Consider the following 22,651-nt stretch of genomic DNA (forward strand, 5'->3'; position numbering starts at 1 on the left):
GCACTCCAGCCTGGGTAACAAGAGCGAAACTCCGTCTCAAAAAAACAAAAAACAAACAAACAAAAAAACACTCTACTAGATCACAGGAGCTTTAATCAACATTTTAAACCATATTAACTTTTTATTTTATACTCAAATCCTGGTTTTGACATGTCACAGGCTAAGTTTCACATGAAATTTTTTTGCATATATATTTAAGTAACTATACACAGTTGGTATAGTCACTGATACAATTCCAAATTTATTATGGTACATGGCATGATATATTTATTTTATAAAACTACATGTATTATTCTGGACAAAAAGTTATGTGAAAATTGTTCCCTAAATTTTTTTTGAACAACATTCCAAATTCTTTTTTTTTTTTTTTTTTGAGATAGAGTCTCACTTTGTCTCCCAGGATGGAGGACAGTGGCATAATCTCAGCTCACTGCAACCTCCGCCTCCCAGGTTCAAGCAATTTTCTTCTCTCAGCCTCCTCAGTAGCTGGAATTACAGGCATGTGCCCCCTTACCCAGCTATTTTTTTTCTATTTTTAGTAGAAATGGAGTCTCACCATTGGCCAGGCTGGTCTCGAACTCCTGACCTGAGGTGATCCGCCCACCTTGGCCTCCTAAAGTGCTGGGATTACAGGGGTGAGCTACCACACGGCCACATTCCAACATTCTAACATTAGGTTTGTCCCGATAGGTTTTAACCCGGGCTTTTTGTTGTTGTTTTGCACGGTCATATCTAATGCTGGCAAAAAAATGAATTATTTGAGGATAATGAATTATGTGGACATAGGTTATAATTAAATACTTTATATCTTTAAATTTAAAAATTAGTATTTTCCCTTTTTTTGGAGACAGGATCTCCCTCTATCACCCAGGCTGAAGTACACTGCAGCCTCGACCTCCTGAGCTCATTCAAACAATCCTCCTTCAGCCTCCTGAGTAGCTGGGACTACAGGTGCAAAAAACTACATCCAGCTGATTTTATTTAAAATTAATTTTGTAGAGAAAGAATCTCACTATGCTGCCCAGACTGGTCTTGAACTCTTGGGCTCAAGCAATCCTCCTGCCTCAGCCTCCCAAAGTGCTAGGATTATAAGATTACAGGCATGAGCTACCAGAGCTACCAAGGCTTGGGCAATATTCTCCTATTAACACAAAAGTTAAGACCATTGACAAGTGATTACTACAGAACTGCAAAAAGAAAACAAGGAAAGCACCATATGAAAGCACAGGTTACTGTAGCTGTCTCACCATCTGTGCAATTACTCCTAATGAACAGATCTTGTTTACAACTTCATATTTTCCCCTGTGAGAAAACATATCTTTTGACACATTCAATTTTCATAGAAATTAAGATGTTTTGCTACAAGAGGGAGTGTATTTTTATAAGGTTTTTATTCTACCACCTGCTGCTTTTAGTGCGTGAGGTAACCAGGGATAGGTTTTACCCATTTGCTAGACTCAAATAACAGATAAGATACTATTATACAGGATTAGTTATCTATAAAAATGGACGAGACACCTTCTGTAAAATGTTGTTCATAAAGAAGCACAGACTGCTCAGAATTCTTAATTTAAAGGGGAAAAAGAAACAAACAGTCCTGAAATGTGTTGCTTTCATATTACCAAGACTGTGAACACAGAGAAGACACAAAACATGAGTGAAGGCTGGGTGAGGTGGCTTACACCTGTAATCTTAGCACTTTGGGAAGCCAAGGCAGGCGGATCACAAGGTCAGGAGTTTGAGACCAGCCTGGCTAACATGGTGAAGACCCATCTCTATAAAATACAAAAATTAGCCAAGTGTGGTGGCATGCACCTATAACCCCAGCTACTCAGGAAGCTGAGGCAAGAGATTGCTTGAACCCGGGAGGCGGAGGTTGCAGTGAGCCAAGATAGCACCAATGCACTCCAGCCTGGGTGACAGACTCAAAAAAAAAAAAACCCAAAAAACCAAAAACAAAACCTGATGGACAACTGTCAATGTAACTGTAACCGCAGAACCAGCTCAAACTGGTTCAGCTTCATCTGAGTTGATTTCAGTTCTAACAGACTCCAAGGCTGCAAGTGGCAAGCATATGCAGGTGAACCAGGCACTAGTGTAGTGATCCTGGGGCTGGCTGGAAGGAAAAGTCAACCCAGATGGGACCCAAGTACCTGGACGAAATGAAGAAACAAGGAGGGCCCCATTTTGTTGCAACAGGAACTTAAGACTCAGGACTGCCTCTCTACAGAGCTCAATCATTTTTCCATCTCCCTCACAGTTACTCGTCCTATTAAACCCGCCCTGAGACCACAGTTCTGGGAGACAGATTTGAATGTGGTCTCCTGTGTCCTTGTCAACCGACCTTGCAATAAAGATGTTTTTTTCCTGAAAAGCTGGTACCATGGTATTGGCTTCAATATGCATCTGGAAGTGAGACCATTGCTTAGAAACATAATCAGAACTGTCACCGTATTTGAGAAGTATGTGAAGACATTTTTTCCTTGTAGTTAGTTCATCTGCATCACTGAATTTTTAAAAAATAAGAATAATCTGCTCCTATTTTATTTGTGTAATCCAAAAAAAATTAGGTTTAAAAAAGAAAATCAGTGGTGTCCACACTAATAACACTACACTTGCTGGCCACAGAGTTCTGGATTTTTCTAATAACACTACACTTCCTGGCCACAGAGTTCTGGGTTTTTCATTTTAAGTTATGAGACAGATAAAGTAGGTACGACTTAGAAATACATGGAATGTTTTTCACACTTGGCCCTTTCACAGTTGGCAAATATTTACTATTTCAAAGAGCACTTTATAAGGAGTCGCTACAGTTTCTGTTTAAAAGTGAAAATAATTAAAAAAAAAAAAAAAAAAAAAAAAACCAAGCCAGACACAGTGGCGAGTGCCTGTAGTCCCAGCAACTGGGGAGGCTAATGCAGGAGGACTGCTTGAGTCCAGAAGGCTGACCAGACTGGACAACACAGTGAGGCCATCTCCAACAACAACAGCAAAACCCTGAACAGAAGCACTACTTAGATTACATGGACTTCACCTTCAGCATTTGTTCATTTTCAGCTGCGAAGAGGGAAACAGAGCCAAAGACCAGCTTAAACAGCTTGAGGTACAGGTTGGAGAGCTCCACATTGGAGCCCATTTCTGGCAGGCGATCAAGGAGATACTCCACCAGAATCGTAGCAAACAAAGCAGAGGTAGTAGGATTTGCCAAGAAGGAATTGGCAACAATCTGTCAAAATAAGAAACGCATGTGACAAAATTAATCCCTTCCCTAAAGCAGCTTTAAGACAAAGTGGTAAGTTTTCCAAAAACATAAAACCGGAACTGTATCGCACACTCCCAGAAATTTAATTATCCACCAAAGGAAAAAATGGAATGGGTGTACTGAGCATTGAGCAGGGCAGTTCACTTCAATGATGTAATCTGTTATTTCATTCTCATCAAAAAATACCAAAGACTACATTTAACATAATTTTTTTTTGACACTTTGAGATGGTCTTGCTCTGTCACCCAGGCTGGAGTGCAGTGATTTGATCTAGCTCACTGCAGCCTCAACTTACTGAGTAACTTGGACTAAGGTGTCTGCCGCCACACCCGGCTAATTTTTGTATTTTTTTCTAGAGACGGGGTTTTACCATTGTTGCCCAGGCTGATCTTGAACTCCTAGGCTTAAGCAATCCTTGGCCTCCTAAAGTGCTGGGTAACAGGCATGAGCTATCACACCTGGCCCACATATTTATTTCTGCTAATGAAAGGAACTGACCCAAAGCATTTGAATCTTTTAAAAATTGTTTCAAGGCTCGGTGTGGTGGCTCATGCCTGTAATCCCAGAATTTTAGGAAGCTGAGGCAGGCAGATCACCTGAGGTCCGGAGTTCAAGACTAGTTTGACCAACATGAAGAAATCCTGTCTCTACTAGAAATACAAAATTAGCTGGGCATGGTGGTGCATGCCTGTAATCCCAGCTACTGGGAGGTTGCAGTGACCTGAGATTGAGCCATTGCATTCCAGCCTGGGCAACAAGAGCAAAACTCCATTTCAAAAAGAAAGAAAAAAACTGTTTCAAGCTATTATGGCCTAATATTTCTTTAAATTTTTCTCTATTAAGCACATCCTTGGCTACATTGTTTTTAAAATGCTCAAAATAAATGAAAAAGTATTTAAGACATAAATAATTGTAAACTTAATGTTCAAACAATACTTAAAAAGGAGTTTCATACCTGAAGAGCATAATTTTTTGAGATTCTCTCCACCATATAAGGGACCGTAGTTTGGAAGATTTCTTTGAACGTTAAGGGGTTCATCATTGTGAACACGCCAGCGAAGTGCTCCAATACCTCCTTCTCTTCTTTCATTCTCACAGTCTGGCAGTTGGCCACTCGAATATACGTTTGTCCATTTCCTGCTATCTGGACCTAATACGGGGAAGAAAAGCCGCCCCTGGGCATTAAAACCGAGCCTCTCTGAATATATTTCATTATATAACCAGATCAGTTACATACTTAAAATAGAGCACTTAAATTAGATAATAAATGACCCCTTCCAAAATCTTTTAAATTCTTTCTCCCCTTTATTTTGTAATTAAAAAAAAAAAAAACCTGTAGGAGTCCAGACCATGAAAAATATTCGTAAACTCAAGTCTTATATTTCTATTGCATTCTGTTTACACCATGTGCCCCACAAAATGCACACATTTGGTCTCTTATAAATAAGAATTCTTATATAAACGCAGTGCTATGTTGTAGAACAAAGCACATCTGAGTATATGAACACTGTGGACCATCCAAATACTAACAGCTCTCACTGCCACCCCATCACTAGCACCTCTAGTAGTAAGAGGTACTTTCCACATGGGAAAGCCTGGCTGGAGGGCACTTCCTTACCTGATAAATATCTAAAGCTTGCATTGCGTACTTAACAAGTTTGATGTATATTTGTGTCTCTTTGGGTTGTAATTGCTTGTTGGGAATGAACTGAGCTTCTGGAAAAGAAAGAGCATGTTAAGTTAACTTGAATAAAACTCCCTTTGTGAAAAGTATTGTTTGTCTACATAACTGAAGAGCAGAATTACCACCAGGTGCTTTGCATGATGTTATGCCCCAGGTGATTGTCTTGACACCACACACCAAGGTTTTGACCAAACTTCGACAGTCTGTGACTTGGAATGTCTGCTTGTCTTCCTTGTCCTTTTCTCCTTGCTTCTCAAAGGGAGGCACAGGGGCCGGGGTCACGGGGGTCGCAGGTGGTGGTGGCGGTGGGGGTGGAGCTGGGGCAGGGACGGGGGCTGGGGAAGGGGCAGGGCCTGGAGCTGCAGGGGCAGTGGGCACCCCGGGCAGAGTTGCTTCCACGGCTCCAAGTTCTGACTGAGGCTTGCACTTCTTAAAAATGGCAGAGAGCTGGTACCGAGCAATGGTGTGGAATTTGAGAACAAAAACCTAACAGGAAAAGAAATTCGAGGGGGAAGACAGAATTATTCCTCTTCGATAGGCCAAACAAATACTGCTCAGATCACAGTAAAGTAAGATGGGACTGACACCAGCTGCCAAACTCATGTTGCTTGTTTTATGAGGTTGGTGTCAAAGGAATTGTGGCTTTTGCCATTACTTTTAATAAAACTGCAATTACTTTTGCACCAACCCAGCAAAACTGGTGGAAGGCTGGTAATATGTGGGCACTTCCTTTGTGCCAGATGTAAAGAAAAAGAAAAGTGCTGGTTACTCCCAACACCACCACCGTTTTGCATGTGCAGAGTCTGGCTCAGGAAGGCTGCGTGACTGGCCTGACAGGCAGGGCTTGGATTTCACCCAGGACTGCAGACCTCATCCCCCCGGGACCCCGCCAGCACCCCCAGGGCTCAGAAATCATATCCCTCACACTCTGGGTGTCTCCCCAGAGATGTCCTTGGCCAGTCTAACACCTGGCTACTATGCCCCCAGAAAATAACTCTGCGAGTTACTTGCCAGGAAGTGTGCTAAGAGCTTTCAAGCGCCGCCTGACTTAACTCTCAGTGATCTAGGAGGCAGATATCATCACCCCAGGTGAAAAGATGAAAAAACTGGTCCAAAGAAGTGAAGCATGTGGGAAGCCTGAGTCTGAACCTAGGTGGTTTAACTCCTGGGATCGAGCCTGGCGATCGAGCCACCCCTGCAGCACTGGCTTAAGTTTAGCCACAAGCCAGGCACAGTGGCTCCTGCCTGTAATCCCAGCACTTCGGGAGGCTGAGGTGGGAGGACCACTTGAGGCCAAGAGTTCACAACCAGCCTGGCCAACATGGTAAAACCCTATCTCTACTACAATACAAAAGGTTAGCTGGGCCTGACAGTGCATGCCTTAATCCCAGCTGCTTGGGAGGCTGAGGCATGAAAATCTCTTGAACCCAGGAGGAAGAGGTTGCAGTGAGCTGAGATCGTGCCACTGCACTCCAGCCTAGGCAACAGAGCAAGGCTCTGTCTCAAAAAAAAAAAAAAAAAAAAAAAAAAGTTTAGCTACAAAGAGGATAGAGTGCAGGATGGATGAAGCTCTTGGAAAAGCTGGTACCTCCAGCATCCGCATCAGGACGTCTCTCCCGTTGCCGCTCTCCTGCTCGCTCTTGGAGCGGATGCAGTCCACCAGGTTCAGCAGGAGCTTACAGGACATGGTCTGGATGCTGCTGGGAAGGGACTCATCATCGATGTTCTTGGCAAAGAGCTGGACGGCGAGGGAAAGGTCGCTGAGGGGCAGGTGCTGGCGGACGTGGTGCACGAGGTCGGCCAGTGTGCTGTAGGCGAGGGGCCTGCAGGCAGAGACCTCCACTAGTGCTCATTCTAGTGCTTCTGCCTGCTGCAGCAGGCCATCAGTGACATCACCCTCTGCCCCAGGAACACGACTACTGTTACATGGCCCATTTCCCCCACACTACTCTCTCCCAGATACATGATGGAAGGGAGCTCGAGCTAAGTTTTGTCTTGATGTCTCCATCTTTACCTTCTAAGCTAAAAGGTTAACTTTGTGTATGTCATAAAGTTGCTAACAGATGCTGGCACATACAGCTAACCCAAGAAGAAATACTGCCAGCTCGATCATGCACTGAATGGGATTTGTCGCTCAAAAATAAATAGGACAGGTCAATCAATCTTTATATATGGATGACCGCTTTACAGAGATACATTGAGAATTTTCAGGCTACAAGTTCTTTCCCAAACTAAACACATGAACACTAGCCATGGGACACCTCAGCAACCCATGCAGAGCTACTGCCCTGAGGAAGCTTACTTACAGCAGAGGAACACACAAAGAAAGAAACTACATGAGTTAGTAAGCGCTAGGGGAGATGTGAAAAGGGTACATGAGAAAGATGAGTGGGGGAGCTATTCTTAAACAGGGTCCCAGGGAAGGTTCCTCTGAGGTGGCACTGAAGCTGAGATCTTAAAGACAGAAAAGCACCATAAAGCAAAAATCCACAGCAATTTCCAGATGGAAGAAACAGGAAAGATGAAGGCCCAGCGGTAGTAACTGCCTGAAGTAGCCAAGAAGGTATGGGGGCCAGAGTGGCTGCAGCATGTCAGGGAAGGCAGCTGTAGGGGCCAGCATGGCTGCAGCAGGTCAGGAAGGGCAGATGTAGTGGCCGGCACGGCTGCAGCAGGTCAGGGAGGGCAGCCGTAGTGGCCGGCATGGCTGTAGCAGGTCGGGGAGGGCAGCTGCAGGGGCTGGTGTGGCTGTAACAACTCAAGGAGGAAGGACCAACACAAGATGCAGAACAGGTGGGCAGAGACTCAAATGCTACCATTATGAGTTTGGGCTTCCTCTAAGCACAACAGAAAGCCACCGGAGGGCTTCAAGCAGGAGTAACGTAATCTAACGCCCAATTCCAGCCAGGTTCAACCCCAAGTTACAAAAAATGTCTTGATGTTTTATAACAACATTGTCTAAAAAAAGTGAGAAAACTATCATATTCAAAGGATCCTGAACATTTTTCAAAAGATCCATGATACCTTCCTTATTGGAAGCAAAATATGACAAATATTGATTTATTTTTATAATGTAAAGATGATTAAATGTTTATTTTTTGCTTTAGAAACAGTAACCACTATCGCAACTACATTTTTTTTAAGTATAAGAAACAAAGATTATACAGACATACATTAAGATATTAGCAACACTTATCTCTCTGTGCAGAACCAAAAGGTTTTCTTTCCTTCTTTCTTCCTGGTGGGTTATCAAATATTCTTTTTTTTTTAACAGAAAAGATGTATTATATATAAAGAGCAAAAAAACACTAAAAAGTCAGATAGCTTTACCTAAAATTTAAAACAAGATGATTCCTCTGATTTCTTCCTTTAAGCTAAAGCACAAAAAGTAATCTAAGAGCTTTCCAAAAATCCTGCAATGCTTGGCCAGGCACAGTGGCTTACACCTGTAATCCCATTCAGTGCTTTGGGAGGCTGAGGCAAGGAGAACTGCATGAACCCAGGAGGCACAGGTTGCAGTGAGCAGAGATTGCACCACTGCACTCCAGCCTGGTCAACAGTGTGAGACTCTGTCTCACACGCACACAAAAAAAAACATCCTGCAATTCTAAACCTAACAGGTGTGCCAAGGCCTAACAGTCTGCATTCACTGAAAACCCTTGTAACATTAAGTGCCAGTAACCGATGTTCCTGGCATTTCACCAACCAGATATCATTGGTTTAATCTCATACCTTAGAGTCTCCCGGGCAGTATATCCTGAGCCAATTAGTATGGATTCATCAAACAGCTTGTCCATGCAAGGAATGAACTCTAGAAGACAAATACCCATTGCACAGATCACTAACAAAACCAACTATACATTAAATTACTTTACAATGTTTTCACAGTAGCCAGCCCGCAGTCTGATGTGCAATCCAGGTCTGAAAAGGGACAGAGAGGAGACCAGAAAGGCACAAGTGCTATTTCAGCATAACACAGCAGCTCTGCTGAACCACACCAGCCACCTGCTATCAAAATGCAGTCAGGGTCACGTTCAGGGTCAGAGATCAGATTAAGAATAAATCAGCTTGGTGCCCCTGGCAGGGACCGCACCTCTAATACTTAACTGTGGGCACATCCCACCATTCTTAAATACCGCCACCACCCTCCCAACTAGTCTGGAGAATGGACGGGGATCTCCTAAACGCCCTAAATGTTCCTTTACTACCCTGAAGCATTGTTAAGACCTAAGGATGTTTAGCTATATAAATTACAAAAGTCTAGGCATTTTTACAATGTTCTCATAGGCATGAGTTCCAGGTTACGGTTCCTAATTCCCTGGATAATGCTGACCAGAATCCCCCCGGGGTTCCTCCCTTGCTCTATTCCTGCAGGTGGAACCACCCCTAAACTTACTCTGTGTGCCCTTGCAGGCCTGAACCTAACCAGGGTTCTACAGAAACAGCTGGTCGCCACTCAGAGACAATTCAGGCCCTGAGGATGTGCAGATGGGGGTAGTGACAGCACATCCACCCTTCCCCTAGGGAGCTCTATTAATACGATCATCCCAAAGGATGTTTAGGTGCTGGAATAAGCTTGACATAAAGCCAGCTACAGTAAGTCACACAAAGTACATTTTATAGCTAATAGCTATTAAGGGTCAAAGGCATAAAAGAAATGCAGATGGCCAGGCACTGTGGCTCATGACTGTAATCCCAGCACTTTGGGAGGCCAAGGCAGTCGGATCACGAGGTCAGGAGTTTGAGAGCTGCCTGGCCAGCATGGTGAAACCCCGTCTCTACTAAAAATACAAAAAATTAGCCAGGCATGGTGGTGCATGCCCATTGTCCCAGGTACTCAGGAGGCTGAGGCAGGAGAATTGCTTGACCCCAGCAGACAAAGGTTGCAGTGAGCCAAGCTGAGATTGTGCCATTGCACTGCAGCCTGGGCAACAGAGGGAGACTCCGTCACACACAAAAAAAAGAAATGCAGACACTGAAATGTGCAAGATGCACATCCCTGGGTAACTCCACAGCCAGGCAGCACACAGAGGAGCAGCCAAATGGAAAGCATGCCCTTCTGAGGTGACAAGGACACAACAGTCCATGAAGGCTGCAGTGAAGTGGCCAAAATGAAGGAGGCACAGAGGGGTACGAAGCTCTGTTTGCCTGCCACCATCCACATAGTATGTGACTTGCTCCTCCTTGCCTTCTGTTAGGACGGTGAGGCCTCCCTAGCCAAGTGGAACTGTAAGTTCATGAAACCTCTTTTTTTTTTTTTGGTAAATTGCCCAGTCTCAGGTATGTCTTTATCAAAAGCGTAAAAACAGATTAATACAGGGAGGCAGAGAAAAGAGGGAAAAGAATGAACCCAAGACAGCATGAAACCTCGCAGCATAACTATGGAATGTCAGCTGAGTCTGCAAAGATGGCCACAGGACTGGCACCAGCATTCAAGACAAGACAGGCTGGACGTACGGTTTCTCAGCTCAGTGGTGAGGATGTGTTTGGCAGCAATCAGAAGCTCCTTTCTGAGGTGTGCAGTCTCTGCTGGACAATTTGAAAGTAACTGGAGCATTCCTTTCACCATCTGTTGAGAATACTTAGTCACCAACTCCTGTAAGAACAGAGTGAGAAGACAGAGTTGATGCAGAGTGTTAAGAAAAATTCAAATGCTATTGGCTTAAAAATTCAGTGAGACCTTTGGGAGGTCGAGGCAGGCAGATCACATGAGGTCAGGAGTTTGAGACCAGCCTGGCTCACATGGTGAAACGCCATCTCTACTAAAAATATAAAAATTAGCTGGGCGTGGTGGCAGGCATCTGTAATCCCAGCTACTTGGGAGGCTGAGGCACAAGAATTGCTTGAATCTGGGAGGAAGAGGTTGCAGTGAGCCAAGATTACACCACTGTACTCCAGCCTGGGCAAATGAGTTAAAAAAAAAAAACAAAACCCAAAACCAAACAAACAAACAAAAATTCAGTAAGACTAAGCTTGACTCAAACGAGCCTCAAAAAGTAGCAGGCCTACTTACACAGCATCTAAAAAGTTTTAATTGTATGCGTGGCATGTATACAATGCCATAAGGAAAGGATGTGCAGCCACACGGCAGTTTCTTTTATATGGTGAGACTGTGGATGCCTTCTTTGTACCTCTCTGTGTTTTCCCAACCTTCAACAGTGAACATGTATTACTTTCACTGCTGAACAGAAAGACAAAAGTACTACAAATTGTTCTTATTTTTATTTTTTTTAGAGATGAGGTCTCGCTCTGTTGTTCAGGCTAAAGTGTGGTGGTGTGATCACAGCTCAGTGCAGCCTCAACTTCCTGGGCTCATGCCATCCTCCCACCTCAGTCTCCTGAGTAGCAGGGACTAAGGGTGCATACCACTATGCCTGACTAATTTTCATTTTTTGTAGAGATGGGGTGTCTATGTTGCCCAGGCTGGCTTCCAACTCCCGGGCTCAAGCGGTCATCCCACCGTGGCCTCCCAGACTGCTGGGATTATAGGTGTGAGCCACCATGCCAAACTTGTAAGATTTTTAAAAAGTAATTACTTGTTTACTTAGTCATCCCATTAACAAATTGTGAACGACACTGGAGCCAACTTATTGCCAACTCAGAACAGCTCTAATCACAATCTTCTTTTGAGGTGTCAGCAGAAGGCCGCTTACCAAGATAACGTGAGCTGATTAAAATATCAAGGAGTACCTAATTTAGACTTTTTAAACCAAATGTTCCATTTTCTTCATGTAAGCTATCATTATCTAGTTACATACATTAAAGGGGGGGGCAGTTACAAATGCTTTCAAAAGTAGTTTTTATCCTAAACAATTCAGCACGTTTTCACTTTTATTTTTCTGAAATAAAAGGCTTACAAAAAGTATACATTATAATCCGACTCCATTAATACGGATCAGTACTAAACTTATTCCATACTATGGAACAATCATAACTGTAGAAGAATTCTTTTCAAAAACAATGAAAAGAGGTGTTTTTTCCTTCAAGTTCTTATGATGTAAAAAAATCCACTACACATGCTCCTCAAAAAGCACCCACAATTTCTTTATCAGTTTTACTGACAATGCCTTTAAGTTCCAATCTCTCTCACATCTAGTTGCCCAACACACAACTTCTAACAGCAGCAAAAGTCAATGAACCAAGTATATCCATACAAAACTCTCACGTATATGTGTATAGCTGCTTTATTAATAATGGCCAAAATGAAAAAGGCAAATCCATGAAGACAGAAAGTACATTACGGTTGCCAGGAGCACATAGTCAAGGAAGACTGCCGGCGGGACAGGTCTCTTTTCGGGGTGATGACGTTGTTCTAAAATTGGATGCCGGTAATGGTACAAACCTGTGGCTAAAAGTCGCTGAACTGTATACTTAAAGAGGGGGGATTTTATGATACATAAACTATATCTCAATAAAGCCAGACTCAAAAGGTTGCAGAGACTAGACAATGGACATTTCCATTTATATGACATTCTGGAAAGCACAGAACTATGGGGATCAAACACATCAGTGTGTAGCTGGCAATGGAGGTGGTGGGAAGAAACTGACAACAAATGTATACAATGGAATTTTGGAAGGTGATGCAAATGTTCTATATTTTGATGTGTTAGTAATGATTAACAACTGTAAGCGTTTGTCAATTCCTAGAACTGGACACCCACAAAAGGTGAATTTTATTGTATGCAAATTATCTCAGTAAATCTGACATAAAAGTCAATGACCTTACCTGGTAAATCCTGATGATGTAAGCTAAAAATGACAATGTTTTAATCTGAGCAGCAATGAAGTCAGCATACAGCTCCTTGTTGTAAAGCTTATGTTGCCTGAATGAGAAGAGAATACAAACATTAGCTCTCAATTTTGGGTGATGTTAGTATTAATTAAAAGCCTGTAACAACGACAAAGCCCAAAAGATTGATTCATTTCCACAGAGACCCAAACAACACAGCAGCAATAGCAAAGGTGTCTATGTTATTTGGAATTGCACGAAAAGTAAAGTTTTCAGGGAACAAACCAAACGGCTCTCCAACCCATTCCACAGCCGTTACGTGAATCCCACAAAGCCAGGGCCAGGCCAGTCCACTCAGTCTGCAGAAAGAATTCGTGTAACATCTGCTGAATGCAAGACCCAGACTAGGGCTGTGGCGATGGCCAAAGAGGTTTCCTCCTCAGATCCCGTCCTCAAATGACTCAGCCAGACAGGCTGCAAGTCAGGCGAGTGCGTGAAGATGGTCTCAGGAGGAACATTCTTAGGTTTAAGTAAAGGTTTCACCAAGAGACTTCAAAGGATGGACACAGCCTATCTGGAGATTAAGGCTGATGGGGAACCAAGGGGGATAAAGAACATTCTAGCACTCATGCTGAACAATCAGCAAGGAGAAAGGCTTGAAGGCGAGAAAGGATTGCATACGCCATAGCTGTTAGTGAGCACAGTAATGCATGGTGATGTTTCTAGTTTACAACACACCAAAAATACAGGATATTATCTCATCTTTCCAAATTGAGAACTAAAATAGCTACAACTGTCATCACTGAAAACACAGGTTCAGAAAGTCAACAGTGTATACAATTTTACCATAATTTTATCACTCATAATTATCACGTCTTAAGAATGACAACAGCAAGTGTATTTTTACTTGGAATCCAGGCACTGTGGCAGCTGGCTACAGTGACACCTCACCTGGCTTGTGCAGACACCTGAATGGCAATGGTATTCATGATCAAGGGCACAAACTCAGCAACAACATTGTGGATGTTCAGTTTGTAGAGCTAAAGGCAAACATAACAGATTTTTACCATCTACACTCTGCTATGGCAACAAAATCTGGCATACCAAAGAATCATCACATTATTTAGCATGTATTATACACCTTTTTGTCCCAGATGTCAATTTTCTCATAAAATAAAGAAGCCCAAAACCCAAGAGACTAATAAGCAATACACATACCTGATACATTAAAACAACAATAATGGGCAATTCTGCCAACACTTTCAGAGAAAGTGATCCCCTTGGAATGATGGAATGCTAGAAGACAGAAACGGGTAGAACCCAGGTTACCACTGTGGCATTTAAAATGGCCCACTGAAAGAGAAGGGAAAACAGTGACACCTTTTTGTAAATATTTGTGACAAAAGATCCAAACTATGTTGAAAACAAAGTATATAGAACTATCATTTAGTATAAAAGTTTTCATATTTTCTTTTTTGAGATGGAGTCTCACTCTGTTGCCAGGCTGGAGTGCAATGGTGCGATCTTGGCTCACTGCAACCTCTACCTCCTGGGTTCAAGACATTCTTCTGCCTCAGCCTCCTGAGTAGCTAGGATTACAGGCATGTGCCACCACACTCAGCTAATTTTTGTGTTTTTTAGTGGAGACGAGGTTTCACCGTGTTGGCCAGGCTGGTGTCAAACACCTGACCTCAGGTGATCTGCCCACATTGGCCTCCAGAAGTGGTGGGATTAGAAGGTGTGAGCCACCATACCCAGTTAAGTTTTGTGTGTTTTTAGTAGAGATGGGGTTTCAAAATGTTTGCCAGGCTGGTCTCAAACTCCTGACCTCAGGTGTATACCCATCTTGGCCTCCCAAAGTGCTGGGATTACAGGTGTGAGCCACTGCACCCGGCCTAAAGGTTTTCACATTTTCCTACATAATCATATGCAAACACTACAGGAAAATATGTCAAAACTTGGAGATTTAAATCACCTGAGAAATTTTTTAAAAATAGCTATGATTTTACTTATTTAAAAGAACTGCACAAAGTGCAGTTTATCCAGCAGTTTTATTCACATACATTTCTAAGCAGAAAATGCTTATGATATTGAAAAGTTCAACAGTCCTAATATATAAGGACTCATGAAACAAGGAAAATGTTAGGTTCAAAATACAAATGGGCAATGGATATGAACAGCCAAGGAAAAAAGAAAATACAAAGGAATGATACCCAGAAAACGAGTTTCTAATGTAAGAACAACAAAAGGAGGAAAGCTTTATTCCAAGTTTCTTGTTCATCCCAGAACAAACTGAAACACTCTGCACAACCATTTCAGCAAAACAAACATGGTAATATTCTTAATTCTATCACACAAATTATCATAGTAAATGCTCAAAACATGTTACCTACGTGGCAGACACCACAAATGTAATATGATACGTTTACCTGCAGACCATGCCAGCATTACCTTCACAAAGTCCGTGAGACGGGTTTTTCAGACAACGAGAGGAAAAATAAGGTCAGAACGCAGGCTCATTAACTTTTCTAGAGTCAAAAAACCCCAGCAGGTGGGGCCGGGATACTGGGCCGGGAGTGTGGGCTCTCTGTCCCAGAGCCCACACTCTCAGTCACTCAGCTATATGCTTTTATCTCTAGTTTAAGGGACTTTATTAATGTCAAAAGACTCAAAGCTAAGGGACAGTATAGAGATCCCACGCCTGGTCTGCTGCTCTTCCCAGCAGGGTGGGTGATCCTGGGTTTCAACAACAACCTTATCTTTCTAGCCTGGCATCAATGACACCCAACAGGTCACCTTCACCCCTCCCAGGCTGCAGAGAAAGACCAGTGATGCTTTGCCAGGCACACGCATTTGTTTATTTGTCTTAAATGCCTCCACATATTTAAGGGGGAAAAAAAGAAAAAACTTCAATGGTTTAACAGGCCAGTATCTTAACTACAGGAGCCACGGGTAGAAACAACTCAGTAGCACAACAACAGAAACACTTACTGTTCGAGTCTCGCTGTCCTCACGCTCCGGGTTGACTTTCACAGCAATTGTTGTTATCATACCAACCATTTCTGGGGGAGGCACTGTGTTCTCGGGGATCACTTGAGGGTTCTCAAAGTAGCGGTTCTACATAAAAATAGAAATAATTTTTCCTAAAGTCAAACCCAATAATTATTAAAAAAAAAAAAAAGGTAAAAAAAAACCCTGAATCTTGGGTGGAAAAAAACCAGAATGTTCTATATGTTTATACTGTACCACCTCCAGAGTATTTGGACTCGGTCATTCATTTTCCAATGCCCTTTAAAGCCTAAACCAACACACACTAGATGTTTACTCTTCACACAGGACCAGAAGATAACACGACAGGGACTATGTTCCGCACCTTCAACAAGAGAAAGCCAAAGTTTGCCTAAAAGTATTTTCTACTCTTTTTCCCTGGCTAGTAAGTGATGAAATACAAACAATATTACATTCCTACCACAGTTAGGTAGGAAAGAAGGTACTGCATCCTCTTGGGAAGAAACTACAGGCTGGCAGTCCCCACTGATTAACTTTTCATTCTCTAAATAGAAATCAGGAGGGAACAGAAGCAAAACACAGGAAATTTTTTTCTTAAGACAGAGTCTCGCTTTGTGGCCCAGGTTGGAGTGCAGTGGCACAACCTTGGCTCACTGTAACTTCTGCCTCCCGGGTTCAAGCGATTCTCCAGCCTCAGCCTCCCAAGTAGCTGGGATTACTGGCACACACCACCACACTGGCTAATTTTTGTATTTTTAGTAGAGATGGGGTTTCACCATGTTGGCCAGGCTGGTCTTGAACTCCCAGCATCAGGTTATCCACCCACCTGGGCCTCCCAAAGTGCTGGGATTGCAGAGGTGAGCCACTGCACCTGGCCAAAACACAGGACATTTTTAAAAGCCAGGACCTTATTGTCATCCTTCACTCTCAGCAGACTTTGGGTTTCAGGTTCAACAAAGCAGCTGCCTGTGGAAAGCAGCGCTCAGGCTCTGACAGGAGGGCACATGAGAGGACTTGATGACTCAGAGTCACTGATTTTAAGTTTTATACATTCTCCCTAGACTGAAATCCTTTAAATGCCAAGAAGAGTCCATTTTATCCTACATCAACTTAAAAACTTTTTAAAGACTAAAAAGAAATCTTTCGGCTGGGTGCAGTGGCTCATGCCTATAATCCCAGCACTCTGGGAGGCTGGGGTGGGTGGATCAGCTGAGGTCGGGAGTTTGAGACCAGCTTGACCAATAGGGTGAAACCCATCTTTACCAAAAATACAAAATTAGCTGGGTGTGGTGACGCACTCCCATAATCCCAGCTACTTAGGAGGCTGAGGCAGGAGGACTGCTTGAACTCAGGAGGTGGGGGCTGCAGTGAGCCAAGATGGTGCCATTATACTCCAGCCTGGGCAGACAGAGACTCTGTCCCTGCACTCCAAAAAAAAAAAAAAAAAAAAAAATTATGATTGCCAGAAGAGTCTGGAAGAAGCTGTTTCAAGCTGGCAAGAGCATTTACTTCTAATAAGCAAGGAGACGAGGAGATTTTCTTCTTCTACTCCACAAATCTGTATATTGTGGCACTGCTTGTAAAGAGTTCTTAACAAGATCGAAAAAAAGTTGGTAATATTAAAAAACACTGAAAATATACATCACCTCCCCAAAAAGTCTTCAATCCTATAAAATCAACTACCTTTAAAATGCACAAAGTAAAAAACAAAAGCAAAACCTCCATGTCAATGCTTGCTTACAAGTAAATGAATTATGACAATGTTATTTTTTCCAAAATTTCTATAATAAAAATATATTGCCTTTATGTACAAAAAAAAAATAAGTTAAATAGAGAAACTAAAAAAGCTAATTTTTTGCATGGCTGACTTATCCACCTAGCTTTTAACTGTCACTAAACATTCCCCATTTTAAAACAGTACTCCTTCTCCACACACTGTTTCTTCAACCCAACTGTTCTAAAGTCTTTTTGGAATAAGGAATAAACAAATGTAACTAATAGATTAAAACCATAGTAAAAACATACCACTACTTTTGGAAGCTCCTTGTAAATCTGTTTCACAAAATCCAGAAAATGATGAATCTGAAAAAAAGCAGACACTTTCATTATAGGAAGACAGTCATAAACAGAAAATGCTTTTAATAAATAAGAAGAGTTAAAATTGTCTTAATAAGGACGGTAAGGGAAATGGCGGGCTCAAGATACAAATAGGGAACGGATGTGAACAAAAAAAACCTAAGTAAATATAAAGGACCGATGAACAGAAAACCAGTTTCTGATTCAGGAAGAGCAAAGAGTTGAAAATTAAAATAAATGCCAGTTGCTGCCTTTCAAAAAATAGTAATACACAATGCTTAACAGGATGGAATAAAAGACTCATATACTGTGGGACCATAAACTACTGAAACCTTTCTAGAAATCAGTTTAACACAGGAGCATTAAAACTTCATTCAATGCCTTTGCCTCGGCAATTCTCCTACAAAGCTAGTGTATGAGAAAACTGGAACCATAAACAAAGGTATTCCATAATAGCCATTCAGTTAAGAAATTTGAAATACCTTGTATACCAGAAATAAGGACATCCATAAGAAGAATACTATGCTCCCATTAAAAAATAATTGTGATTGGGCACAGTGGCTGACGCCTATAATCCCAACACTTTGGGAAGCAGAGACTGAAGCATCGCTTCAGGCCAGGAGTTTGAGACCAGCCTGGTAAACAAAGTGACACCCTGTCTCTACAAAAAATATTTTTAAAATTTAATTTTATAGAGAATTTGTTATGACTGTGAAAATGCTTACACTTAACATGAAATGATCATGCTATAAGATGTTATATACAGTATTACCACAGTTATGTAAAAAATATACAAACAAAAACGTTAAGGTGAGAAAAAGGAAAGAAAAGGCTGGGTGCAGTGGTTCGTGCCTGTAATCCCAGCACTTTGTGAGGGTGAGGCGGGCAGATCACATGAGGTCAAGAGTTATAGACCAGCCTGGCAACATGGCGAAACCCCATCTCTAGTAAAAACACCAAAATAATAATAATAATAATAATAATAATAGTTAGCCAGGCATGGTAGTGGGGGTCTGTAGTCCCAGCTAACTGGGGAGGCTGAGGCAGGAGAATCAGTTGAATCCATAGGCAGAGGTTAGAGTGAGTGGAGACTGCACCACTGCACTCCAGCTTGGGTGACAGAGGGACACTCGTCTCAAAAGAAAAAAAATCAAAAGAAAAGAAAAGCATTAAGACATGAAATCCTGTCTTTGAGATGGTAGGAACCCTATTTCATCTTTGTGCTTTTAATTTCTATTTTAAATAATTTATAATTTTAATAAATAATAAATTTCTAACTTAAATCATCGGTAACAGGCATTTACTTAGGTTATCATCAGAGAAGATATAATTATGGCAAATGTATACTTGCTGTTTACTGTATGGGCAGATGCCAATCACTGTGCTAAGAACTTTAAATTTTATCTCTTATTCTTCAAATAACATTTTAAAAATAAACTATGATTTTCCTCATTTCACAGAAAAATTTCCAAAAGGTTACAAACTTAACCAATGTCACATAGCTACAATTGCAGAGTTGAGATTCAAATCCAGCTCCGACTTCAGAGCCCACATCTTAATCCTTGTACAACATAAAATGACTTGTACATAATACATGTAAATACCAAACAGCTCAAATAACCTGTCAGTTTGGTCATTTAATACACCTCAACTACTGAACCAATTTAGCAAAGTATTGATATATACTTTTTGTTGTCATTTTTGAGACAGAGTCTTGCTGTGTCTTGCAGGCTGGAGTGCAGTGGTGTGATCCTGGCTCAGTGCAACCTCCACCTCCTGGGTTCAAGTGATTCCGCCGCCTCAGCCTCCCAAGTAGCTGGGACTACAGGTGCACACCACCGCACCCAGTTAATTTTTGTATTTTTAATAGAGATGGGGTTTCACCATGTTGGGCAGGCTGGTCTCGATCTCTTGACCTCATGATCCACCTGCCTCAGCCTCCCAAAGTGCTGGGATCACAGGCATGAATCACCGTGCCTGGCCAATAAATCCATTTTTTAAATCACTGTTGAACTCATAAAGAATTGCCAATACAGCCAAACTTAGGCAGCATTTCTATACTTAAAAACAATTATGTGTTCAGTCAACTTTAAGAGAGCAAATAATTTCACAGCAGAAGGAACATGCTGACATACTTTATAAATGCTATCAGGATTTTAAACAACTTACTTCTTGTGTGATCGGTGGCCTAAACTGTTTGTGTAGCTCAATAATTATTCTTAGACAAATAAGAACATTTTCTTCATTTTCCGTCTAAAAAAAAAAGCATTTAAAGAAAGTTACACTTCTGAGGACTCACTTTAAAGATTAAAGGCTAATTTTCTAAGCATTTTCTGCACACACACTCTCCATCAACCAACTTCTATTGGATTTGCTGAAAACTCATCAGCACAGAACATAGCTGTCCCAGAAAAAAAGCTTCTGTGCACCTCCAGGGAATCCAACCAGCCAGCTCTGAATAAGTAACCTGGACAGGGGCTGCACTGGCCTTCGTGGCAAGTGGCACCAGGAGTTAAGGACTTCGTGGCCCAAATGACATTTTCTACTGTTAGAAAATATTGTGAAAAGACCAGGAAAGAATTACTGGGCAAGTGCCAGGGACTGAATCCTTACAAATGTTCTGTGAGGATGGGGTTCCACCTATATTTGACCTGTGAGGGTGTAAAATCTCAGAGGAGTTAAGCAATGTGGCAGACACGACACAGCTACAAAGTGTTCCAGCCAGGACTGAATCCAAGTTCATCTTTCCAAGGGGCCCAGAAAACATGACTGAAATCTAACTGTATCAAGATTAAGAGGGCTGGGCACGGTGGCTCACGCCCGTAATCCCAGCACTTCGGGAGGCTGAGGTGGGTGGATCATCACAGGTCAGGAATTACAGACCAGCCTGGCCAACATGGAGAAACCCCATCTCTACTAAAAATACAAAAACTAGCTGGGCGTGGTGGTGCACACCTGCAATCCCAGCTACTCTCGAGGCTGATGCAGAAGAATCACTTCAACCTGGGAGGTGGAGGTTGTAGTGAGCTGAGATCGCACCACTGTACTCCAGCCTGGGCGACAGAGTGAAACTTCATCTCAAAAACACAAAACAAAACGAAACAGACTAAGAGAAGCAAAAAAACAATTTTGAAGGTACCAGATAGATTCACCCCAAGAATCTGAGAGAGTTTATGAGCATCTACTAAGCGTGATGCGCTGCACTTGAGATACACACAGAAAGAACAACGCAAGTCAACCATGCACTTGGGAGTCCGTGGGCCAGCACCCAACTCACTGTCTACAGATTTTTCAAAGGTATCTACTACGTCTAGCCAATTCCTCAGTAACTCAAAACAATGATTTTCAATTAAGTAATCCTTCTCAGTTGGAAATGGGGGAAAAGGGACATTAAGAAAAATTTTTACTCATGTGACTCAGAATTTGGGCGAAAGATAAAACAGTTGTATAATGCTGAATTTTACTATAAGAAAAATCAGTGAAAGTTTTGCATATGGCTATACAACAAGAATTAATTCTCAAAGGTTACCTCTAAAAAGCGAAACATAACAGACAAAACATTTTTTGTGTGAGGACGAAGATGTTCGTTGGTTGGTATTCTATGAATTATTTCAAGTACTAGCTTCCGCAGTTGCTGCCAAGAAAAAATAAATAAATGTAAGGATAAAAATACTTCCAAGGGTTCCAAATTAACTATCTCACATTCTGCAAGTGTCACACAGCTATTTACACACAGCACTAGGAACAAACCACCATACTACAAAATAGACCCAATTTTTGAAATAGTCCTAAAAACTACTGAAATGTAACCCAAAATAAGTACTGCAGGTGATCATTTTCAGTATTTCTACGGCTGTGCACCAAATCAACTAAGCCAATTTCTCCTCTTCCACGGCTTATCAGTAACTCCAACAGAAGGACAATGGTGTAGGAACATGGAGTCCATTTAAGATAAAAGAGAAAAACACACACTTCATCTCCCCTTACAATCTCGGGTTAGCTCCCATAATGCTATTGCCAACTACCTTGGGCCCAAGGACTACTTACATCATGAGCTGTACTAAGTTTCTGTGATTCTGCCTGTGGAGCTAAAAACTAAAAAAGGTCAAATATGGAAGGTCTCGCACTGGTATGATATAAAAATGATTTACTAGTAAGCAGATATTATGGGAATTCTTTTTAAAGTTATTAAGAACTACATGCTGAAATACTTAATAGAAAAAGTGATATAATGGGACTATTTCTAAATGATCAAGGCAGGGAGGTGTGAACAGTATGTTGCGGGAATGTGGATAAAATAAACTTAACTATGAGCTATAATAATTGACATTAGGCTAGGCATGGTGGCTCACACCTGCAATTCTAGAATTTTGGGAGGCTAAGGAAGGAGGATCTATTAAGCTCAGGAGTTTAAGACCAGGCTGGGCAACAAAGCAAGACCCACATTCTCTACAAAATTTTTTTTAAAAATTAGCCAGGCATTGTGATGCATACCAGTAGTCCCAGCTACTGGGGAGACTGAGGTGGGAGGATCACCTGAGCCCAGAATGTCATGGCTGCAGTGAGCTGTGATGACACCACTGCACTTCAGCCTGGGTGACAGAGTGAGACCTTGTCTTTAAAAAAAAAAAAAGGAATTGATATTAATAAGATACTAAGATTAGAGTTGGGCAATAGGTATGGGAGGGGTCATTCCTTCTTTTGTATACATTTGCACTAGGCTATAATAAACAGTGTTCACACACACATCATCAGTTGGCAAATGTGAACAATTTAAACTGTAAAAGAGACGGCCTAGACAAAATCAAACCAAGACATGTAACTGACGAGGCAGCAGTCCCGAACAAAGTTATCCTTATGTGACAAAACCTCTCTCATTTTTAAGTGGAACTTT

The 22,651-nt window shown here is 41.9% G+C and overlaps 1 protein-coding gene across 50 annotated transcripts in view; it reads right to left on the minus strand.

Annotated features, from left to right (window-relative positions):
- TRRAP (transformation/transcription domain associated protein) overlaps positions 1-22,651 on the minus strand; it is a 131,897-nt gene that overhangs the window by 99,007 nt on the left and 10,239 nt on the right. For 43 of the 50 annotated variants that reach the window (XM_078357335.1, XM_078357328.1, XM_078357324.1 and 40 more), the window contains 14 exons: positions 21,287-21,391; positions 19,927-20,010; positions 17,707-17,763; positions 15,664-15,789; positions 13,891-13,968; positions 13,624-13,712; positions 12,670-12,766; positions 10,401-10,539; positions 8,676-8,754; positions 6,535-6,769; positions 5,069-5,432; positions 4,881-4,978; positions 4,218-4,412; positions 3,035-3,226 (listed from right to left, as the gene is read on the minus strand). In XM_078357335.1, coding sequence (XP_078213461.1) covers positions 3,035-3,226; positions 4,218-4,412; positions 4,881-4,978; positions 5,069-5,432; positions 6,535-6,769; positions 8,676-8,754; positions 10,401-10,539; positions 12,670-12,766; positions 13,624-13,712; positions 13,891-13,968; positions 15,664-15,789; positions 17,707-17,763; positions 19,927-20,010; positions 21,287-21,304 — 1,851 coding nt within the window. In that variant the 5' untranslated portion in view covers positions 21,305-21,391. The remainder of the gene's footprint in view (positions 1-3,034; positions 3,227-4,217; positions 4,413-4,880; positions 4,979-5,068; positions 5,433-6,534; positions 6,770-8,675; positions 8,755-10,400; positions 10,540-12,669; positions 12,767-13,623; positions 13,713-13,890; positions 13,969-15,663; positions 15,790-17,706; positions 17,764-19,926; positions 20,011-21,286; positions 21,392-22,651) is intronic. The other 7 variants (XM_078357287.1, XM_078357281.1, XM_078357177.1 and 4 more) reach the window with 1 other exon arrangement.

The sequence above is a fragment of the Callithrix jacchus genome, chromosome 2 (genome assembly GCF_049354715.1).
Source record: "Callithrix jacchus isolate 240 chromosome 2, calJac240_pri, whole genome shotgun sequence".
In the NCBI taxonomy this organism is placed as follows: Eukaryota; Metazoa; Chordata; class Mammalia; order Primates; family Cebidae; genus Callithrix; species Callithrix jacchus.